The sequence below is a fragment of the Canis lupus genome, chromosome X (genome assembly GCF_003254725.2).
Source record: "Canis lupus dingo isolate Sandy chromosome X, ASM325472v2, whole genome shotgun sequence".
In the NCBI taxonomy this organism is placed as follows: Eukaryota; Metazoa; Chordata; class Mammalia; order Carnivora; family Canidae; genus Canis; species Canis lupus.
The window spans coordinates 34,636,784-34,660,087 of record NC_064281.1 but is presented as its reverse complement, the minus strand read 5'-3'; the positions used below and the strand labels follow the sequence as shown (position 1 = coordinate 34,660,087).

General features: G+C 52.0%; 1 protein-coding gene across 12 annotated transcripts in view; it reads left to right on the top strand.

Moving 5' to 3' along the window:
- BCOR (BCL6 corepressor) overlaps positions 1 to 23,088 on the top strand; it is a 114,281-nt gene extending 91,193 nt beyond the window's left edge. For 5 of the 12 annotated variants that reach the window (XM_035711850.2, XM_035711853.2, XM_035711848.2 and 2 more), the window contains exons 3-16: positions 110 to 188; positions 1,120 to 3,963; positions 4,682 to 4,735; positions 5,216 to 5,402; positions 11,204 to 11,464; positions 11,814 to 12,158; positions 12,734 to 13,059; positions 13,405 to 13,659; positions 18,046 to 18,212; positions 19,576 to 19,721; positions 20,225 to 20,302; positions 20,501 to 20,657; positions 21,898 to 22,185; positions 22,504 to 23,088. In XM_035711850.2, coding sequence (XP_035567743.1) covers positions 110 to 188; positions 1,120 to 3,963; positions 4,682 to 4,735; positions 5,216 to 5,402; positions 11,204 to 11,464; positions 11,814 to 12,158; positions 12,734 to 13,059; positions 13,405 to 13,659; positions 18,046 to 18,212; positions 19,576 to 19,721; positions 20,225 to 20,302; positions 20,501 to 20,657; positions 21,898 to 22,185; positions 22,504 to 22,516 — 5,200 coding nt within the window. In that variant the 3' untranslated portion in view covers positions 22,517 to 23,088. Of the gene's footprint in view, positions 1 to 109; positions 189 to 1,119; positions 3,964 to 4,681; positions 4,736 to 5,215; positions 5,403 to 11,203; positions 11,465 to 11,813; positions 12,159 to 12,733; positions 13,060 to 13,404; positions 13,660 to 18,045; positions 18,213 to 19,575; positions 19,722 to 20,224; positions 20,303 to 20,500; positions 20,658 to 21,897 lie in introns of all 12 variants that reach the window. The other 7 variants (XM_035711855.2, XM_035711854.2, XM_035711856.2 and 4 more) reach the window with 7 other exon arrangements.
- Positions 23,089 to 23,304: the final 216 nt, after the last annotated feature.

Below are 23,304 nucleotides of genomic sequence, written 5' to 3'. Positions count from 1 at the left end.
CAGTTTGAGACATGGAGGTGTTAGAAATTGGTCTGTTCTGGGGTGATCTGGGAAAGGTGGATCAAGTGGGGAATGCTTTCACGAAGTTTGGCATATCCTTTTTAACTAGGAAAATTCCTGTGAATGATGGTGACGCTTCAAAGGCCAGACTGGAACTAAGGGAAGAAAATCCCTTGAACCACAACGTGGTAAGAGACTCACGGCTTCTGTGACTATCAGTGATCTGTAATCCATCCTGCAGCTCAAGGGCCTTTTGGGGGCAGGGCAGGGGCAGGGCCAAGTAGGCTGCTGCTTTTTTGCAGGACCAGGTCCTTACCCCTGCTCTCCTTGGCCCCCACACTCCTTTTCACACGCTGCCCATTTATGTCCAAGTCCCACAGTGACTAGGATACGTGCCTCCTTTTTTCTAGAAAGCCACATGCTGCCTCCATGTCCCCTGGAGTTGGGTAAATTTCCAGCCTCCCAATAGACCCTAAGGGTTTCCTTTTCCAGGAAAATAGGAAACACTGACCCATCTTCAGACAGCAGGGAGAGGAAGTCAAAAGACACAACCAGAGTTTGACCCGTGGCCTCTTCTATTGATCTAGAAATGAGACAGCTAAAGTTCTCCTTTCCTGATGGTCCATCCCACTGAAGATTGTTTCTTGTTATGTTAAATAGTAGTGCTTCCCCACCTCCAGGGGAAAAAAAAACCCTAGTGAGCACCCCCTCCCCCAAACCTAATGGGCCTGGGAGGTTCAGGTCCCTACCCCATGAGGGTGGTGCTGGGAGTAGTGGAGCTGGTGTCATCTCTGTTGCAGCAGAGAATTTTTGCTGAGAAGGTGAATTTTCCAGAGTTAATAGATGACTGAATTTAATGTATGGGCCCCAAGTCTAAAGGGATCAACCTTTTACAGGCTTTCAGGATACTAGTTGAACCGAGGTGAGAAGGCAGGCAGCAGAGGCTTTTGGATAAGTGGGCAGGGGACCTGGGCCCCTGTGGAGTCTACCTTTTTAACCCTTTCTGTTCAGATGTTGAGGCTGATGTCACATTGAACTAGTTAGCGGTTTCTCTTTGGGATGGGCCCTGCCTCCTTGAAGGAGCGTCTCGAATAACACCCGTGTTCTTCTTCTGCAAAGGTGGATGCCACTACGGCCCATCGGATCGATGGCCTGGCCGCGCTGAGCATGGACCGCACTGGCCTGATTCGGGAAGGGCTGCGTGTCCCTGGCAACATCGTGTATTCTAGCTTGTGTGGACTGGGCTCGGAGAAAAGTCGGGAGGCCGCCACGAGCACTCTAGGTGGTCTCGGGTTCTCTTCCGAGAGAAATCCAGAAATGCAGTTCAAACCGAACACACCTGAGACGGTGGAGGCTTCCGCTGTCTCTGGAAAAGCCCCAAATGGCTTCAGTGCTATCTATAAAACGCCACCTGGAATACAAAAAAGTGCTGTACCCACAGCAGAAACACTGGGCTTGGACAGGCCTGCCAGCGACAAACAGAGCCCTCTCAACATCAATGGTGCTAGTTACCTGCGGCTGCCCTGGGTCAATCCTTACATGGAGGGTGCCACGCCAGCCATCTACCCTTTCCTCGACTCGCCAAATAAGTATTCACTGAACATGTACAAGGCCTTGCTACCTCAGCAGTCCTACAGCTTGGCCCAGCCGCTGTATTCCCCAGTCTGCACCAACGGGGAGCGCTTTCTCTACCTGCCGCCACCTCACTACGTCAGTCCCCACATCCCGTCCTCCCTGGCTTCACCCATGAGGCTCTCAACACCTTCGGCCTCCCCGGCCATCCCCCCTCTGGTCCACTGCGCAGACAAAAGCCTGCCCTGGAAGATGGGCGTCAGTCCTGGGAACCCCGTCGATTCCCACGCCTACCCCCACATCCAGAACAGTAAGCAGCCTAGGGTGCCCTCCGCCAAGGCAGTCACCAGTGGCCTGCCCGGGGACACGGCTCTCCTATTGCCTCCTTCACCTCGGCCTTCACCCCGGGTCCACCTTCCTTCCCAGCCTGCTGCAGACACCTACTCGGAATTTCACAAGCACTACGCCAGGATCTCCACCTCGCCCTCCGTCACCCTGTCAAAGCCATACATGACGGTGAGCAGCGAGTTCCCGTCAGCCAGGCTCTCCAACGGCAAGTATCCCAAGGGCCCGGAAGGGGCTGAGAGTGGCCCGCCAGTTCCCGGGCATGCCCGGAAAGCGGCAGGACAGGACAGGAAAGACGGTGGCTCGCCTCCTCTGTTGGAGAAGCAGACAGTTACCAAAGACGTTACTGATAAGCCCCTGGACTTGTCTGCGAAAATGGTGGATGTAGACGCTTCCAAAGCGGACCACATGAAAAAGATGGCTCCCACGGTCCTCGTTCACAGCAGAGCTGGAAGCGGCCTCGTGCTCTCCGGCAGCGAGATTCCAAAAGAAACACTATCTCCTCCCGGAAACGGCTGTGCTATCTATAGATCTGAGATCATCAGCACGGCGCCCTCGTCCTGGGTGGTGCCCGGGCCAAGCCCTAACGAAGAGAACAATGGCAAAAGCATGCCGCTGAAAAACAAGGCCTTGGACTGGGCTATACCGCAGCAGCGCAGTTCATCGTGTCCCCGCATGGGCGGCACGGACGCCGTGGTCACAAATGTCTCGGGCTCCGTGTCGAGCGCTGGCCGCCCGGCCTCGGCGTCGCCGGCCCCCAATGCCAACGCAGATGGCTGCAAGACCAGCAGGAGCTCCATGGACACCACGCCGTCGGTCATTCAGCACGTGGGCCAGCCCCCGACCACGCCCGCCAAGCACAGCGGCGGCACCAGCAGCAAGGGCGCCAAAGCTGGCAACCCGGAGCCCAGCTTCAAAGCCAACGAGAATGGCCTTCCGCCGAGCTCCATATTTCTATCTCCAAACGAGGCGTTTAGGTCCCCGCCGATCCCCTACCCCAGGAGCTACCTCCCTTACCCGGCTCCCGAGGGCATCGCTATAAGCCCCCTCTCCCTACACGGCAAAGGACCCGTCTACCCTCACCCGGTTTTGCTGCCCAACGGCAGTCTCTTTCCCGGGCACCTGGCCCCGAAGCCTGGACTGCCGTACGGGCTGCCCACGGGCCGGCCGGAGTTTGTGACCTACCAGGACGCGCTGGGGTTGGGCATGGTGCATCCCATGTTGATACCTCACACGCCCATTGAGATGACTAAGGAGGAAAAGCCGGAGAGGAGGTCCCGCTCCCACGAGCGAACCCGCTACGAGGACCCGACCCTCCGGAACCGCTTTTCCGAGATGCTGGAGGCTAGCAGCGCCAAGCTGCACCCAGAGGTCCCCGGCGACAAGAACCTAAAGCCGAGCCCTGGCTGGAACCAAGGGAAAACTGTCGTCAAGAGCGACAAACTTGTCTACGTAGACCTCCTCCGGGAAGAGGCAGACGGGAAAACAGACGCCAACGTGGCCAAGGCGGGCTTCGTGGCCGAGAGCGTGGGCCCGAGCACTGAGCCCACCAAGCCCCCGGCCGACCCGGCCTTGCAGCCGCACCGCGATTTCGTTGCCCTGCGAGAGGAGCTGGGGCGCATCAGTGACTTCCACGAAGCTTACGCTTTCAAACAGGCCCCGGGCCAGCCAGTCTTCACCTTGAGCAAGGAGAGCGTTCCGGCCGGAACCAGCAAGGAGAACCTGGGGATGCCAGTCGCCACTCCGTTCCTGGAGCCAACTCTGGGGAGCGACGGCCCGGCTGTAACTTTTGGTAAAACCCAGGAGGATCCCAAACCATTTTGTGTGGGCAGTGCCCCACCAAGCGTGGATGTCACCCCCACCTATACCAAAGATGGAGCCGATGAGGCAGAGTCCAATGATGGCAAAGTTCTGAAACCGAAGCCATCTAAGCTGGCAAAGAGAATCGCAAATTCCGCTGGTTACGTGGGTGACCGGTTCAAGTGTGTCACTACGGAACTGTATGCAGATTCCAGCCAGCTCAGCCGGGAGCAGCGAGCCTTGCAGGTGAGCCACCCCCCCGCCCAGCCCACCACCCCCACCCACCCCCAATTTCAGTGACTTTGCCAGTTGTCAGTTCTTTTTTTTATTTTTTATTTTTTTTATTTTTTAATGTGGAAAGTGGATTGGGGGAAGTATGGTAGGGCAGGGCACCGGGCAGATTTGGTTAATGAAGCTTACGGTCAAGTAAATGTAATGAAATGTGTCCGGTACGGGGACGTGAGTGGTAGCACTTAGGAGGTTCATGTGTCTGGATACTTGAAGTTAAATTCTGTAGATACTGAGAGAACTCCACTCAGATGCTGCTAACAGAAGTATTAATGATTGCAAAGGACAGCTAAAGACTGCATGACGTTTACCTATCAGTTGCTTTGATTTCTCTGCCATTACTGTACGTTAACGAATAATACCTAGCAGTGCTGCTTAGAATGCCTTACGTGATACTTGGTGGAGGTGTGTAGCAGCCGCATGTCTGTGGGATTCGTGCAATTTTTTTTTTTTTCACCAAAAAAAGAAAAAGAGCTCGCTTAAAGGGATAGTCTGTATTTAACTTGCTAGTGAATGATAGATGTTGTGTAGGAATTTCCTTAAGATATTTTACTTTTAATTAAAAGATAAATAAAGCCAAATTGTGTTGCAATGTTAAGAAAAAAATTGGTTTATGCTTATAAAAATGGATGAAGTTATCTAAATGATCCATTGAGTGCCCATTTTAATTACATAGATGGAAGGATTACAAGAGGACAGTATTTTATGTCTACCCGCTGCTTACTGTGAGGTCAGTTCTTCAAATTTTTATTACTAGAATCTTACATAAACCTTTTGAGTTAAATTTCATTTCCAAATATACGAAGGGAAGTTTGTGGGCCATGGTCGTCTTTATTCATTGTGCATTTTGTTTTCTTTTCTGTTGTGTTTTTTGTTTTGTTTTCTTTGCGTTGTGTTTTTGTTTTGTTTTTATTTACCTTCAAAAGAGAATGTCTCTGTGCCATGGTGTATGTATGGATATACATACACAGCGCATATATATCTATATACATATGGCTTTATAAGTAAAGAATGTGTGATTACTTACGTATAGCTACTCTTACATTTTTATCTATTACATTTTAAAATATCTCAGTTGTATCATAAATTGTGGTTGGTTTTGGGCAAACTTTTCTTTGAAACTATTTTCCTTTAAGGTAAGGCAAACGAAATAGCTTTTATGGTAAGGTGTTGTGTTTTTTTTTTTTCCCCGTCTCCGTTCTCTTTCTAGCGTGCAATGATGCGCTTCTCAGAGCTGGAGATGAAAGAGAGAGAAGGTGGCCACCCAACAACCAAAGACTCCGAGGTGTGCAAATTCAGCCCTGCCGACTGGGAAAGGTTGAAAGGAAATCAGGACAAAAAGCCAAAGTCAGTCGCCCTGGAAGAGGCCATTGCCGACCAGAATGACAATGAGAGATGTAAGTAACCCCAAGCAGCTTATGTGTGGTGGTGCACTGCTGGGGGGGGGGCACAGCTCCCAGAGCTGAGGGAGGCTATGGGAAGCAACTCTGCTGCTCTAGCCCTATGGCCAGTGGGCTGCTGAGAGAAACAGTCCGCTGTTGCCCTCTGAGGAGTGAAGAGCCGGTTGTCCATTTGAATGTGGTGATATCCAGGGATGAGGTACCCATGCGAGATTATTTCCTGGGACACATCTCCTTTCCTAGGGAAACACCGGTTCTATAGTTAGTAACAGTCTGATACGATAGAAGCAGCATAATGACAGCAGGAGACAGAAACGCGGCGTGTGTATTGTGTTCTGTTTCATAGCGGGTACAGATACGGTTCCCTGCCCTTCCCTTCCTTTTTGTAGCAGTGGAATGATACTTCCAGCCAGAGGCACTCGCCACCCACCACGATGACGGTCACCCATGGAACGGAGGCTGCGGTTAGTCTCCCTCCAAAGGCAGAGGTTTTGCTAAAATGGGATGGAGGACCATGAGGGCACCACAGAGATAAGATCATGATGTTCTGTGGCAGGTCCATTGGCCTTCATCAGATGTTGACCGCACGATCCGAGGATGTGGTAGAAACAAGGGGGTTTTTCCCACCGGACAGAGGTTGTATTGTGCCTGGGAGGCAAAACGGCAAGAAAGCTACTGCTTTTCTCAAGTCACTCATTGGGCCCAGCAGCTGGTCACCCACTGCAGTGTGACTTGCTCAAAGGGATTGGCCAGAGACTCCCCTGGCCAATAGGATGTGTGGGTAGCAAGTGGAGCAGGTGTTTCTCCTCGTTTCTTACATATGCAGGCACGAGGCCTGCAGCCCACTCTAGACCTTGGAACCTTCACTGGTGGTGGTGTTAGGGCATCTGGCTGAATGTCAAGGGGACAGTGGGTGCAGGATCCTCCTGACACAGGACAATAGGGGTGGGAGGTGAATTTGTGAGATGTTGGATGTCACAGGTTTGGTGTCTCCCGTGTGCACCTACTTAGTTCATCGGTGCCCAAAGGAGTTTGGGGAGAACTTGTCCCAGACACGGCGCTTCTGACTCCCTGGAGCACAGCCCTCTCCTCCCTCCACCCCCCAGTCAGCTCTGGGGTCAAAGGCCTGTGGCTGGTTTCTGGGTAGGCCTCACCAGGACCAGTCTGTTTTACTGAAGTCTCAAAAGAAGGGAGTTTTTGTTGCTGGTCAGTGGTGGGGACGCTGATGTACCTGGAGTAATAAAGATTTGCCTATGTTTCCACGGGGGGGGAAGGGGGGCATTGATAGGGGAGTATGGAGGGTCTGAGCTGCTCTTGGGTAAAGCAGCAAAGAATGCCTTCCTCCTTCCAGATGCTCAGTCTGGGCAGCTCTTTCTTTCCCGGACTTGCCCCTAAGCCCAGCTGTTGGGGAAGTCTCCGGGAGACCGGGTAGATGTGGGCTAAACCAAGTTAGTGGGTGGGTGCCTCTCTGGCAAGAGGAAACGGGGGAGATAGGCCAGAGGAAGGGAGCAGGAAGCTAGCCAGCCTGGAGTCTCCTCACCCTTTGTCTGGCTTTTCAGTAACGTGGCCGGACCCAGGGTGGCTGCTGCTCTTCACATCTCACTCACCCTGGCCTTCTTCCCAGGGAAGTTTGTGTCCTCCCCATCTTTCCTGCTGAACCTGGAGTTGAGCGCTCAATCTAGGCAACGGAGAGCAGAGCCCAGATGACTCTGAAAGGCTTCCGTTCTCTGCTGCCCTGAGTCCCTCCAGGCTCAGACCAATGGGCTCACTTTTAAAGACCTGGTGGGGGCAGGGGGCCCAACGAAGGAGGCGGGGCACCATCCCCAACCTTCTGGGGACTCATGGCTTGTGGTTGGTCTAGAGAAGCCATTGTCCTTGCTGTCACCTCCTCATCCAGAGGATGGTAGGTGCTGGATCCATTCTGCTGCAAATTAACGGGCCTTCTGGTCCTTTTGGCCCTCATGTCTTGCACCCATGGGGGCTCGGGCCCTGCTCCACGTTGGTTCCCCTCACGGGTGTCCACATGGCAGAGAGCCAAGCTGAGCACATGGCAGCTGGGGTAGGGATGTGGGAGGGGCAGGGGCGACAAAGAGGGCACAGGATGCCTTCCAGATGCCTTCCCTCTTCCAAGGCAGCCCTCCACTCCTGTAGCCCCCAGGAGCTTGTGAGATGGCATGTGCTTCCTGCGTGGCCCCAGCTGCCCAGGCATGGGTGCATCTTGTTGGGAGGGGCTGACCTAAGAAGAGCAAATGGAGTCAAAAACACCATCAGGATTTTCATTTGCTCTTTATGGTAGTAGGGGTGGCTGGATTAAGTTTTAATTTTAGAAGTCTGACAGATGCCTCAGGAGACTTCTCAAACTTGGAAGTTTGTTAATAGGGGAACCATCAGTGGCCTTTTGAAGGTGGGGAGGGACAAGGAGATAATTGGCCGCACCCTTATGAACCAAGAGTGATGGTCTCTCTTGCCAGCCACTTGACTGGGGCAGACCCAGGACCTGCTCAGTGGCAGTGCCTGGGCAGGACCTGGAAGAAGCCTCAGTCAAGGGGCTTTTCACGAAACTTCTCTTTCTCAGACTGAGCACCTGTGTGTTTGTAAACTATGTTGGGTTTGGTAGAGGGCAGGAGCTTCCACAAAGTTAGCCTTTGTTGGAGGTGCTATAGTTCCGTGCAGAGGAGGGAATTTCCATCCTGGGGAACCCTCCCATCTTGTTTTGGGCTCACAGGGGAGGGGGTGCTGACAGTGGGGAGGGTGCTTTGTTGCCACGGTGACATTTACATGTCACCATGGCAAGGTTTCTATGAGGCAGTACAGTGGCACAACTGAGATAAACTATGGGATATATGTGCTGTGAGTCATGGGACCTCGCTGCAGGGAGCAAGTGGTAAGCCACCCAACACAGCCACATTCACATCTGCTTAGGTCCAGTGACCAAGAACACATGCCTTCCCACTCGTAGAAGGGCTCCCTGTAGCAGTGATGGTAGACCTGGTGGTTAGGACCCCTGTGTATCTAGCTCTCCATCTCCTTTGCTTCCAAGGGCATTCCTGGGAGTTGTGGCTAGAATAGCTTCATCGACGAGCTCTGGGTCAGGCATGTGACATGGAATCTGCCCCCCTAGCCGTGGCCATGTGTATCTCAGACAGTCATGATGGGTGCTCTTGAGAATTATTACTGGCCCGGGTAAGGTTGTGCTAGCGTGAGGCCTTGGGGTGAGGCGGGCCTTCACTGAGTTGAATTGGGATCTTGGCCCCGAGAGCCTTGAGATTTGTGGAGAGGATAGATGTACCTAGCCTGGGGAAAGGTTGTCAAGCAGATTTTACCAGAGGGGGAAAGGCTCTTGCCCACTTGGGGGAGAAGGGACTGTCATTCAGCCAGGAACAGGGAGACAGGTCTCCAGTCACTGCTTGCTGACATGGCGAGAGGCCAGGTAGGCGAGATAGAAATGAGCCGCACTGTTGGAAGTTTGCAGGCAGGGCGAAAACTTGTGAGAAGCCTCCCTGAGCAAGACGTGTGTCTTGAAAAGAACTGGGGCTGTTACCGATACAGGTAGTTGTGAGACTCGCAGCCAGAGTGTAAAATGTGGAAGTGACCTCTGAAGCACTGGGGTGGAGAGTGGCTTAACTGATCAGGGTGCATGTCGGGTGTGAGCCGAGGTGGCCAGGGCCCCAGGCCGGCTAAGCCACTGCCTGGTTGTGATCCCTAGAAGGTGCCCATCATCTCCCAGTTACCCCTGCTTTCCAGTCACCTGGTTTGAACCATCTTTCCTACCTAAGGTGTGGGGAGAGGGATGACACATATACTGAACTGACTTTAAAATTAGCACGCGGTGGCTCTGAAAGCTAGCTGATCCCCAGCACCTCCCACGGGGCTTTCTGGATGGGCCGACCAGAGACGTCAATTGGTGTTAACCAGGAGGGCTCACTTCCTAAAATCTCATGCAATGGGGCTAACATTCAAGCTAGTCTGACAGTCTTGGCATCCGTCTGTTGTTAGAGTGATTTCTCCAGCCTTTCTCTTAGCTGGGCTCAGCCTGTGTTTATGAAGCCCACCCCGGGAGGCAGCTTGCAGTAATATTCCCACTTTACAGCTGAAGGGGGCCGAGTTGTAAAGTAGCACTGTTACTGCTAGAGCAGTTAAGAGGGTCACAGAGCAGCAGGCATGCAAGGCACAACCTGCCCCGTTTGCGTGCCGTGGCCCAACCCAGGCCGGCGGTCAACCCGGCTGCCACTGAGCTTTTGTGTTGGGACGCTGCGGTGACGGAAGACCCACGTGGTGGGGTCCTTCCACCATTGAGCGCACAGGCTAGCCAAGGCCAGGGAGAAATTCCACACACACACCGCCCCCCCCAAACTGCTGACCATCACTAAATGGTGGTGATGTCCCCAAGAAAACGCATATTGGGGCGGGAGTGATGTTTGTTTTTTGGTTTTGGTGGGTTTTTTTTTTTTTTTAAGATTTATTTATTCATGAGAGACAGAGAGATGCAGAGACACAGGCAGAGGGAGAAACAGGCTCTTCGCAGGAGCCCGATGGGCAGGAGTGATATTCGAAGTGGCCAGGGGTCGGGAGGAAATAGGAGGAAGAATGGGGTCAGCATATGAAGAGTGTGTTTGTGACTTCATCTGGACATGGACTCGAGACTCGAGCAGTTCTCAGTGTTAACCGAACTACCAAACTCCCACTCCTTAACATCTTGGTGATGAGTATGAAATTATTTGTGTATTAGATGAAAGGTGACCCAAGAAGTTGAACCATTTCTTGGGCCAGGGCACCGCCTGTGCATGATGTCAAGCTGAGACGATTTAAGGAGAGGTCCCAAGTCCCAAGGCCATGCTTGGTTGAGCGGAAGGAGCCCACGTGGCATAGGGAGCTCTGGAGCTAGCAGCTCAGCAACTACAGGCCTTAGCACAACAAGACACCCCAACACTGAAAGGGGGCGGAGCCTTGTGTTTGGAAGTCCTCCAGTGCTTGCATGTTAAAGGAAGGCTTGAAAGGGGTGCCACTTGGGTGAACTGGTGTCCCCGTGGGTATGCATGGTGTCATTGAGGTGTCGGGGGTAAAATACGCTTTTTCTCTCCCCGGATGTGAGAGACACACGGGATGCGTAGTGAATCAGATTGACTTCTTCGAAACTGCCCTTGACCCTTGTTGCGCACACTAGGAAACCTCTCCTTTGGCTTCCCCCAGCTCCTCTCCCAGTTGCCCTTGGGCCCCCAGTTTCTCTGCCTGCCAGCACTCCCTCCCTCCCCAGCCCCCTTTCTTCACGATCTTCCAGTTGACCCAAGGGGACATGGATGCAGTCCCTTCTGCAGATGACATGGAGGAGCTATTTGTTCTTTTTATTACATAGCTTTCCTTTAATTTCAAAATAATACCCTCAGTGAATGTTTCCGAGAGATCTCTTGGGTCAACCCTAGCTTGGTTGGATCTTCCTGCGGGATCACCTGCCCTCCTGCCTGCCCCGTCATGGGAAAGGGCCCCCAGAAGGGACCTAAGCCTATCGAAGTTGTGGCGATGCCTCATCTTCCAATTCTCCTTGTGCCCCAACCATAAGAAGGTAGAGAAAGCGGAGTGTGGCACATGCCTCACTTTCTGTTTTACTTGCTGAAGCTCTTCAGCTGCCCTTCCTTCAGGACCTTCTGTCTCGGTGGGCTTTGTGCCTCTAATGTGCCAGGCGCCCCGGGTCTTCCGGAGAGTGGGCTGTTGGTGGCAGATTACCGTGGGCAGGGAGCTCCTGCCTTCTTGTGGTGACCTTTGGGCCTTCATTCCTTGTGCTACTGTCTTCCCTCCCCCAGGTGAATACAGTGCTGGAAACAAACATGATCCTTTTGAAGCTCCAGAGGAGAAAGATCTTCCTGTGGAGAAATACTTCGTGGACAGGCAGCCTGTGAGCGAGCCTCCCGCTGACCAGGCGGCCGTGGATGTGCCACACAGCCCCACCCTCCGGCTGGACAGAAAGCGCAAAGTCTCAGGTGACAGCACCCACACTGAGACGGCCGCCGAAGAGCTGCCGGAGGACCCTCTGCTGAAAGCCAAGCGGAGACGAGTGTCCAAAGGTGAGCTTGGTCGGCTTCGGCCGCCTGCGCCTGTGGCCAGAGGTGGATGGACACAAGGGGTGCTGCCCACCCGAGCCGCGGGGCGCCCAGGGGAAGTCCCTAGTGCGGAGCAGTGGAGGTCCCCCATGTCCCGCCCTGGAGCCCCGGGGAAGCCGCTCACGCCTGCCCTGGCCCCAAAGCCAGCTGCAGGAGTCGGAGCCCAAAGATGGCCAAAGATGAATAAGTCCCCTCCCGAGAGACTTGGTGGCCCACCCCTCCCCTCCCCCACCCCCTTAGTGATGTGTAAGACAGATTGTTCCCTCCCCCCCCAGGGGGCTTTTTGATTAATTTGTAGTTATTTCTCCATTAGATGACTGGCCTGAGAGGGAAATGACAAACAGTTCCTCTAACCACTTAGAAGAGCCACATTATAGTGAGCTGACCAACCTGAAGGTGTGCATTGAATTAACAGGGCTCCATCCTAAAAAGCAACGCCACTTGCTGCACCTTAGAGAACGCTGGGAGCAGCAGGTGTCGGCAGCAGAGAGCAAACCTGGCCGCCAGGGCAGGAAGGAAGTGACCCAGGCCACCCAGCCTGAGGTCACCGCCCAGGGCAATAACAGCCCCGAAGAGAAACCCAGCAGGAAAAGGGCCGAGGCCAAAGGCAACAGAAGCTGGTCGGAGGAGTCCCTCAAATCCAGTGACAATGAACAAGGTATGCAGAGGCCACCCCACCCTGGCCCTGGATGGTGGCTCACCTGCCTTCCTGCAGGGAGAGGCCCCGGGAGCACACCAGAGAAATGGGTGGCCTGGGATGTGGCCGGGGGAGTGCTTTCCCCCGAGGCCCTTCCAGCCCCCAGTTGCCCTTGGGAATGAGTGTACAGTGAGGGGCTCTGGAGGGAGCTTGGCTTCCTAGTTCCTGCTCACCGGCGCTGGGCAGGAAAGGCAAGTCAGTCTGGGTGACCCTGAGGGGCTGGCCAGGGGTCCCCCCGCCACCCCCTGTGGGTGGGGGTGGGAGATATGGAAGGGCTGGGCTCCTGCCCTCCTGTCCCAGTCCTTTGAAGAAACTTGGCCGTGCGGCGTTTTGTGGGTTAACCTATTTGCCATTTCAATGTGGGATAATTAAAATATTAATGCTTTGGAAACATAATTGGTATATCTTTAAAAACTGAAGCCGCTCCAGTGATCAGTGCTAACAATGGGCTTTTCTTTCCGCATCGGCTACAACTGTGTAACGCCCGCTTCTTCTCCCCCTCCCTCCTTCCCGCCCGCCACCCCCTCCGGATTTAGGCTTGCCTGTGTTCTCCGGCTCTCCGCCCATGAAGAGCCTTTCATCCACCAATGCAAGCGGCAAAAAGCAGACTCAGCCAAGCTGCACGCCAGCCTCGAGGCCGCCTGCCAAACAGCAGAAAATTAAAGAAAGCCAGAAGACAGATGTGCTGTGCACAGACGAAGAAGAGGATTGCCAGGCTGCCTCCCTGCTGCAGAAATACACCGACAACAGCGAGAAACCATCCGGGAAGAGACTGTGCAAAACCAAGCATCTGATCCCTCAGGAGCCCAGGCAGGGCTTGTCACTGACAGGAGACTACTATGTGGAGAACACTGATGGCAAGGTACCTCTTGCCCCCCCTGCTCCCCCGCTGGGCCTGGGAGAGCACTGCCTGCCTGCCTGCCCGCCTGCCCGCCTCTCTGCTTCTGAGGACGGGGCTTTCCTTTTCCCAGGTTCCTTCCCCTAAAAGTCACTGCCCCCCCATTCCAGGCTGGTGATGAAGTTTCAAACTAGTAAGAATGAAACCCCTTCTCTCCACCCACCCCTGGCCCCTCTCCACACCTTCCCCAAACAAAAGAAAAGGGAAAAATGCCTGCCTCCACTCCGGTCCGTTACTTGGGGAGGAGGGGAGGAGAAGCTGGTGTCGGAAGCCGGACCTAACCATCCGCGCTGCCTGGTTTTGTGATAGGTGACTGTCCGGAGATTCAGAAAGCGGCCTGAGCCCAGTTCCGACTACGATCTGTCACCAGCCAAGCAGGACCAGAAGCCCTTCGACCGTTTGCAACAATTGCTGCCAGCTTCCCAGTCCTCACAGCTGCCACGCTCAAGCTCCCCTCCAGAGACCACCCAGTCGCGCCCGATGCCTCCAGAAGCACGGAGACTCATCGTCAACAAGAACGCAGGCGAGACCCTCCTGCAGCGGGCCGCCAGGCTCGGCTACGAGGTGAGAGGCCTTGGGAGCCCTGCATTCCAAGACCCCTGACCCTCGTTGCTCCTTCGAGGCTGGGGGTGGTGGGGGTACCCCCCCTCCCCGCCACCGCCGCCTGCCCCAGGGCAGGGGCTCAGCCCCCTCCACATCAGGGGCCAGGCTGGATATTCCAGCAGGATGTTTGTGTGAGCCCCACTCGTGCTCCCGTCTCTTTGCTGGCTTGTTCAATCGCCGTGTGAAAAGAAAGGCCTCTCTGATGTTCAGTTCGTGTTCAGGCAGGTAGGCTGCTTCGGCATCCTCCAGTCTCGCTCACTTATCTCTGATATAAAATCTGACATAACCCAGGGCTTGGCGACTGGGGGAATTTTAATGAGCCCTTTTGGATTCTGATTAGCAAGGGGGAGAGAAGTTATTAGCTCTATTTTGGGTTGCTTCTGCTGTTTCAGGCAAAGCGGGGACCCTGTTGGGAGGAGGTGGGAGATGTCTGGGCAGGGGTAGGGGTTGTAGGGTAGGGTGCGGTGGGGGGCACACCAGAAGAGAAGGGTCTTTTTTTTTTTTTTTGAGGGCCCAGGAGCCTGAGGGGGAGGAACTCTGGCTCTGCCTAAGACTCACCACCCCCTCCCTCTCCCCCACCCCACTGCTCTCCAAGACCCCCTCACATTGGAGTTGCCCTCTGAGAGATAGATTACCCCCTCTGCCCTGCACGGCTTCCCCACCACACTTGTCAGATGAAATTGTGATGTAATAGCCCACAGGGCAAAGGCATTTTTTATGCTGGCATCAGCCCTCTGGGAATTGAATGGTGCAAATAAAACGGGGCTCAGCAGGCTAAGTGTGGAGGTGTGGACGAGGCCCGAGGTGGCAAGACCTGTGCCGGCCCAGGGCTCCGTCGAGGGCTCCCAGGACTTGCCCGGAGTCCTGGCCCCCATACCCTGGCCAGCTCTGTGCCTCTGTCTGCTGTAGGGGGGAGCTTGACCCCAACCCAGCCCCTTCCACCTGCCACCCACTCCCCTCCCTTCCCCAGGGAAGTGACTGGGTAGGAAGTAAGAAGCCCTAGCAGATTTCTTAGTTTGGGGGTAGTTTAGGTTGTCAGTTAATTGTGTTACCGTTTGCACCGACATGTCTCTTCCAGAGATCTGTGGATTGCCGGGAGAGAACTCTGGAATAATTCTTTGGTTAGGGGAGGTGAAACCCACGTGGCACGGTTGGCTTCCTGGGAGCTGAGAGCTGCAGCACTTAAGAGGACAGGGCAGATACTCTACACGCTGAGCTAGAGCCCAGGTGCCTGGCGTTCGCTCGTTATTGGTCATGGCTGAGAAAAAGGACCTGTGATTTGGCAGACACTGGAGAGCAGGAGGGTGACCCTGCTCCATTTGCCTTAGAGGGCAGGGCTCCCAATCTCCCCTCTGAACTTGACATTTCCAGCAATCCCCATTTGGGACCAGAAACCTCAGGAGACCCTTGTTTGTCCTCTAAGGAAGTTTCCATCTTGGTTTTTGTGGAACTCAGGGGGTCTCGGGCCTGGACGGAAGAGCCCTTACTCAATCCACGCATTAAGCTACGTAACAGGTTTTGATAGCGTCTGAAGCCCTGGGAATGTTTAGGTCAGGACAACTCGGGGGGGTTTACCCCTTCACAGCTAAAGTTCAGTATGTAAGTTACACAAATCACCAGTTTTGATGCCGAACATTTAACTATTCACTTTTAACCCCCAACTTTCTAGGATTTCGTTGGGCAGGATGTAAAATGTCGGGATGGTGGCCACTTAGATTTGACAGTCTGAATCTTTGAATGTTGAAGGACAGTTTGTTTAACCCCAGTAAAGGCGTGTTTTGCGAAGCCATTGATTTGGGGAGGGTCTTGCAGAAGTTAATCTTTACCACTGTGATTTTTCTGCTTACCTAGAGATACTATGTGTCATAGAAGGTTGTCTGAGCTTTGTGTTGTGGTTATCTGGTCCTTATGGTTTAGAAACACCCTCTGTGTTAAATAGACCACTTTGCATGGCTAGAGACACTTGAAGCTCTCCCTCCTGATAAAAAGACTTCTGTTTCTTAGGCTAAAATGCCAGTGTGCAACCACATGCTTGTGCGTTTAGTGGTGATGGTTAAATTTTCTATGAATTGAATAAATCATGTTTTTAAAAAAGTTAATGAGGCATTTAATTAATTAACAATGTCGGGTTTATGGCCTTTATGGTTACATTTTGCGGTTAATGGCATTCGGCTTATAGCCGCTTAACAGAGAATTGTCCAACGAAAACAGTTTAATTTTGTTTGGAAATGGGTGGGCTGCCCTTCAAACACTCCCATGTCTAGCATAGAAAATAAAGCAAGAACTGTGTTGGGTAGAGGACTGGCCCAGCCTCGTAGCCATCGTCCCTGTGGGTGACATCAACCACTGTAGAGGCCACTGCCCTCCTTGCAAGGTGAGTGTACAGAGTGGGCCTCATCACAGCCGGACTGCATCCCTCTCACAGGGGCCCTCTTGGACCTTCAGGATCTTCCCTCCTGACTGGTTACCCGTCGACTTGAGCTGTAGATCTAGTACCTCACCTTCATTGAACTTGGGGTTTAACCTCTCCAGACCTCAATTTCCTCAAGCGTTGAATGAGAATAGTACCACCTTAACCTTCCTGCCGTCCCAAAGGTTTACTGTGGGATAGCAGGTGATGGACTCATTTGGGGAAAATAAGACATGCTCTAAATAGCACAGTTCAGTTAGGGCTGCCCATGATGGGCAAAGAGCCCGACCTGGCCGGCAGGTGACAGCTGCCTCTCCTGCCACCCTCCAAGAAAAGAGAGTTGACTTACCCATCAGCTTCGTTGTCCTTTCATTTCTAGGTTCCCTCATACCCGCCCAGTAGCGATGAAGGTTTCCAGGTGAAGGCCATAATTGTCAGAGCAAATAAACCCTGGGTTGATAGGACACCAGGCAGGCCGCCGGGACCCGGGTAAATTGATCTGCGCACAGCAGTCGGTGGCGTTCAGACCTGATCCCAGAGCCACGTGACAAGGCCTCTCCCTGGCTGGGGCACACAACTCATTAGCTTGCAGCCGTCCACTCGAGTCTGGCTAGTGAGGGCCTGCTAAAAGAGCAGCAGCTTCATGCGGTATCCTGGATACCAGGGCTTGGGGCAGGTGGCCTGGGAGCCCAGAGGATTGTGGGCTTTCTGGCAGGTTGGGGTCTGAACGAAGAAACGCGTCTGTGGGCATGCCTCCTGTCTTCCTCCTCCTCCTGTCTTCCTCCTCCTGTTTTGGAAGCAGGACCTGAAGCAACAGGGCATCGATGGCCAAGTTTACCAGCATGCAACATTAGGTTCACAGGGTGAACATATGGAACGTTCTAGTTAACTCCCAAGTATATGGTCACTTTTGATTGATGGGTCCCAGAAAGGGCACAGAAGGTTTGCAGATCCCACCTTACATCTGTGGGTGGCTGGAATGACCCCAGTTTTAGGTTTAACAGATGAGTTATTTAAAAGTTGTTCCAGGGAGGCCTGCTCTGACCCCGTCCAGCTCCCCACTAGCAAGTAGACTGAGTGTAGGCAGGCCCCGCCTACCTGCAGCTCTGGGAACCTGACAGCTCTCTGCTGGGCATGACTTGTAGGAAAACAGTGTGGTGTGTTTTCTGGTAGCAAATGCTGTTCTGTGTGTTTGAAAACTTTCTTAATCAAGGTAATAAAACATTGAATAAATTACTGCTCTGCTTACTGGGAGCGGTTCATATTAATATTTTAACACACCAAAGAAGTCAGATTAATAACAGTGATTCTAATGCAAACCGTTGACACAGGATACCTTCTGATACGGGGGCGGCGGGTGTGTAGACTTGTTTTATTTAGTTCTCAAGACGTGTAGGGTGCAGCGTACAGGTTTCTGGATCTCTGTCCTTAACTTAAGGAACTATGAAAATCTTACATGTTGGTTCTTCTCCAAGTGGGGTGGTGTGAGGTAGAATAGAGAGTGGGATTATCTGAAGCATTTGGTGTCCTTTCTCGATGTTATATGTGGTGAAAAGAGAGAGTGTCTCTTTTACCCTATTTACCCTGCAAGCAGGAGCTTGGGAGGACCTGGCTAACCAAACCTGGCCCCCCCCACCCCCCCTCTACGTGAAGGAATGTTCTCCAGCTGATTTAATCTCTGGGCATCGGTCATCCACGCTTTTATCTAGACTTGTGTTTTTCTACACTACCACCTACTGAATGGACCCATTCACTCCATCACATGTGCTCTTGCCGCCTTGCCAGCACATCCCCCCCACCCGCCTGTGTTGCAGGGGTTCTGAGCCCCAGGGATGCACATCTTTGAGAGTAGGCACTGCCAGGCTATGGACAGGACACCCTCACAGGGTTTGTTGAGCAGTGCTCTGATGGTGTACCTCTCTCTTCTCCACCCACAGGAGGTGGTCTTGTACTGCCTGGAGAACAAGATTTGTGACGTGAACCATCGAGACAATGCGGGTTACTGCGCCCTCCATGAGGCTTGTGCTAGGGGGTGGCTCAACATCGTGCGACATCTCCTCGAGTACGGCGCAGACGTCAACTGCAGTGCCCAGGACGGAACCAGGTCAGTGGCTGTGGGAGGAACCGGGAGGGCATGGGGAAAACCCCCGAAGGAAAGATGAAAGGTGATAACCTAAGCATGTTGATGGCGGAGTCTTCTAGAATGGAATTGAACAAACCTCTCTGGCAAATTTAGATAGGACTTTTAAATTAGTAAAGCTCCCCTGGACAGAATTCCCTGAAGATGTTGGAGCCTGCGTGAAATAACTGAGGGTCTTGTCTTTTATTTTAAAGATTTTATTTATTTATCCATGAGAGACCCACACAGAGAGGCAGAGACATAGGTGGAGGGAGAAGCAGGCTCCCTGCAGGGAGCCCGATGCAGGATCCAATCCCAGGACCCCGGGATCACAAACTTGAGCCAAAGGCAGATGCTCAAGCACTGAGCCACCCAGGGGCCCAGATGTTGTATTTTAAAACCCTAGACTCTGTCAGCATCTCTCAAATTGCTGTATTTAAAATATATGTAAGTTGATAGTCTCAGGAATACAGACAGAGGGCCAATGGCCACTGGCCCCGTAGGACCTGCCATGTCCACCCACGTCCTCAGGCCTGTCCCCTATCCTGTCCTTGACCTCAGGTCAGACTCCTAGGTTGGAGTCCCCCAAGCGTCTTCCTGGTGGTGTACATGGGATGCTACCGGGAGGTGGGCATAGGGCTTTCCCGACAGGCAGAGAATTAGCAAAACTTAAAAATATTTGGTATCTTGCTACTTTCCAAATAGCATTCCCTCAGGATTGGACTGAGGGCAATGTTCTGACCTCGGTGGACATGGGCTGGAGGACTCTACCCTCCTGAGATTTTGCCCCAGGGACTCTACTTCTGGGCCAGAGGCTTGATCATTGATCTCTAAGCTGCTCATGTGTGGCTTTCAGGAGAGGCTCCACTTTGTACGTAGTTTTTTTAAAAACGAGTAGGCTTTTTTTTTTTTTTTTAATGGTAGAACAATTGTTTGGTGTTTGGCTTCTATAATGGTGTGATTTTTGTTTGTTTGTTTTGCCCCCTATAAATTCTTTTTTTCTTTTTTCCAGTCTATCACTACTTAAGTTCTTTTGAAAAGAGTTTCATTTTAATGGCTTGAGTTCCTCCTTGGGCCCTGGATTAAAATAGATCTGCATCTGCAAATTAGGCTTGAAATTGTCCTTTCACATGCCTTGTAAAGGGTTACTCATAGAAATAATAGCAGAGTAAGTTGTTGCTGTACCTCAGGCCACTCATAGTGCCTCAGTTTCCCTATCTGGAGTGGCAGCAGTGGTACGCACCGCACCTCCTTGGTGAAATAGTGTGCCCGGGGGGCTTGGTGCACACACGTCCATTTGCCTGTGGGAGGCAGGCACAGGTTCCATCCCACCATGTGTCTCTCCTAGACCTCTCCACGACGCTGTTGAGAATGATCACTTGGAAATTGTCCGCCTGCTCCTCTCCTATGGTGCTGACCCCACTTTGGCTACGTACTCAGGTAGAACCATCATGAAAATGACTCACAGTGAACTCATGGAAAAGTTTTTAACAGGTATGACAAAGTTCAAGAAATGGTCTTAAACTCAACCATACTAAGTATAAAAAAAAAAAAAACTCAACCATAGATGGTTTCTTCACACACTTCCGTCCAGTGACCCTCCCACTCCCACCCCCCAACCCACAGGGCCCACTCTTCCTCCCTTTAAGTTCTGCTTCCTGGGGAAAGCCTGTCTATCAGAGTAGGGATAACATGATTCAGACGCGTACTGTCTTTGCTTGTGAGGGCCGAGAAAATTCTTAGCTTGCCAATGTAGCCTTTTTGGTGGGCCAGGGGCAGGAAAGGTAGTCCGCCCATCAGGAAGGCAGGTGGACAGGTATGCAGGTTCTGGTCCCATGTGGCCAAGAGCAAGGTATTGGAAGCATGCCTAAGAGGGAGCGCTGTGAGGTGGAATGTAGGTGATATGACAGCCCTAACAGTGACCTCCCCATGCCTCCCCTAAGGCGGCCAGGGTTTGATTTGCCCCAGTGGGTCTTACCTTGTTTTTCTCTCTCCAGATTACTTAAATGACCTACAGGGTCGCAGTGACGAAGACTCCAATGGCTCCTGGGAGTTCTATGGCAGCTCTGTGTGTGGTGAGCAGTGGTTCTTTTGAGTTCAGTGGCAAGTGAATGAGTTACAGAACGTTTCTCCCCGGTGTGGGTGAGGGGCGGTGGGCAGCCAATGCTGTAAGCAGGGCTGAGTTGGGCAAGAATTTTTAGAGTCCTCTTTTGACAACAGCTGAAATCTTGTGGCAGCTTACTGATTTCTTTATCTCTTTTGCCCTCCATCAGAACCAGATGATGAAAGTGGATATGATGTTTTAGCAAACCCCCCAGGACCAGAGGACCAGGATGACGACGATGAGGCCTACAGCGATGTGTTTGAGTTTGAGTTTTCAGAAAGCCCCCTCTTACCGTGTTACAACATCCAAGTGTCCGTCGCTCAGGGGTGAGCATGACTATCATGTGCTTGAGAACTCAATGGGTTGCTCCTGAGGTGGCAGGAGTCAGAAAGCCCCATAAGCAGATGAGGGCGGGTGGGTGAATGAATCCTCAGTGCCCACAAACCCCACATAATGCAGTCAATCCTTTCTAGAAAAGGTGTGGAGGGGGAGTACAGCATGGTGTAAGTGCCCTTAACAGGACCCCTACCCGGAGCCCAAAGGACATTGAATTCAGTGACTGGAATTTCACAGAAGAGTCTGGGCACCTTGGATCCTTAGGTCACTAAATTCTTTGGGTCCTCCTCAGGAGCCCCCCACAACAGGCCACCTTAGGGACCTTCCAAGGCATTTGAGATCTGTTGGCTGATGCTGCTAGACCACCTCTCGTGTAAAGCTGGAAAGAACATTATACATTAGCTGGGATCTTCTTGAGCGTCATCCAAGTTGGTTAGATCCAGTCTTGCCCCCATGGTCCAGCCATGGGGCTGCAGATGACCAATCCCCTGGGAGTGTGTGCACATTAGGGGACTGTTGTGCTATGTGTTGACACAGGTGCTTAATGAGTAACATCCTCCCCAGGCTCCAAAGTTGTAAACACATAGCCGTTGTGGTGACATTTTATTAGTAATAGAAATCATAAAGCGTGGCAGGGCATACAGAAGGAATGTAACACCTTCCTTCTCCAAAGCGTCACTCCCTCCCAAAAGCACCGGAGGTTGGGGATGGAGAGTGTGGGGAAGGGAACGCGAGCCAGCCAGCCTTCCACATTTATAATGCTCCATTTGGGGGTCTCGGCGGGGAGGAAAGACCCCAGGGGGCCTCCGAGAGCAACTCTCAGGCCGGGATACAGAAGGCTGCCCACGGTGACAGGAGTGAGGCACTCGCCTTGGAGAGTGGTGACCTGAGCTGTGGCCAGAGCTGAGTGAGTGGGTCCTTGTGTGTCAGTTCTGGCAGCACCGTGACACCCTGAGACGAGGCTCCTTCGGGGTGCTGTCTCTGCTTCCCTCTAAGTCAGCCGGTCATCTCTCGATGGTCTCTTAATAAATCCAGACAGGTCCAGCATTCTCGCCTCTGAAAGTAGATCTTCTGAGGATGGTGAGAAGCGGGGTGGCAATGTAACTGCAGAAGTGACTGTCCTCGGTGGTGGCCAGCCCAGGGACTCTTCTCATCAAGGGTGGGCGTTCGTAGTCCTGAGTGCTTCGAGGTTGGCCAGAAGTTCGAACTACTCTCCTGTCTTGTTCGCAGGCCTCGAAACTGGCTGTTGCTTTCGGATGTGCTCAAGAAGCTGAAAATGTCTTCCCGCATATTCCGCTGCAATTTCCCGAATGTGGAAATCGTCACCATCGCAGAGGCGGAATTTTACCGGCAAGTTTCAGCAAGTCTCCTGTTCTCTTGCTCCAAAGACCTGGAGGCCTTTAACCCAGAAAGCAAGGAGCTCTTAGATCTGGTGGAGTTCACTAGCGAGCTGCAGACTCTGCTGGGCTCGTCCATGGAGTGGCTCCACCCCAGCGACATGGCCTCGGACGACTACTGGTGAGCTCGCCAGACCCGCCGTGTACAGTGTGTCATAGTGTTAATCTTTGTGCATATGTGTCATAATACGACTATTTCTGTAAAGAAAGGACACTATTACATATGAAAATATCTCTTCTTTATATAAGAGAAACGACTCCAGTCAGAAGGACTTAGCAACATGTGGTGTTTTTTGTTTTGTTTTGTTTTCCTTTTTAAACTTCTGAGTCAGTTTTTACAAAGTTGTTATAATGTTTCTTTACTTTTCAAATGCACACCTGCTTTGGGATATGTTCGTTTTTACTTGGAACATTAGTTTCTTTTCGTTTCTTTTTTAAGGAAAAAAAAATGAGGAAAAGGAGCTGCACACTTGGACTCAAGGTGTCACACAAAGCTCCCATGACAGAGGCCACCACTGTTTTCAAGTGTGGCCAGAACCATACGGTTGGTTTGGGGGAGCGAATTGGGTGAAGGCACTTGGTAATTGTAACTTTATGTTTTGTTTACAGAGTACCTGCTCAGGCCAGGTAAATGCTATTGGATGTAATCCAGTAGCGTGTAATATAAATTCAAACCATATCCACACACAACAACTAATTGTATGAAACTTTTATATCCTAATTTAAAAGCTGTGAAATTAGTTTTCACGCATCAAACCGGATTGTTTATATGTTTAAACATTTTATGCTCTTATTTAAAGAAGACTTTGAGCTATTTTTTTCTGTACCCTGTAAAATATTGAAAACTAACATAATATGTTGAGGTTGCTTGAAAATGTACATAAAACTAAAATTTTCTGAATTGTGTGTTTATGTTTGAAATCTGTGTTTTAACTTTGTAAGTAAATTCTCTGCCTTTGTATTTATATTTTACAAAAATTTTCTTAAAAGGCAATAAACCTGTTGAGGAAAGGAGAAAATTGAAGTATTTCGTGTCCGATGTATTCCTAAAATGTTACTATTGTTACAGATGTGACAATGGCAGTCAGTCCCCTACCAGTGACTTGAAGGGGAATTTATCATTTCTGTAAACGAAAGCCAACTGAGGATTTCAGGGGAGTTAGCCTTCCAACACAACATGTGTCCCAGCCTAAAAGCTCAGTTCGTGGGCGTGTATTTATTTTGATGTCTCTCAGAATCT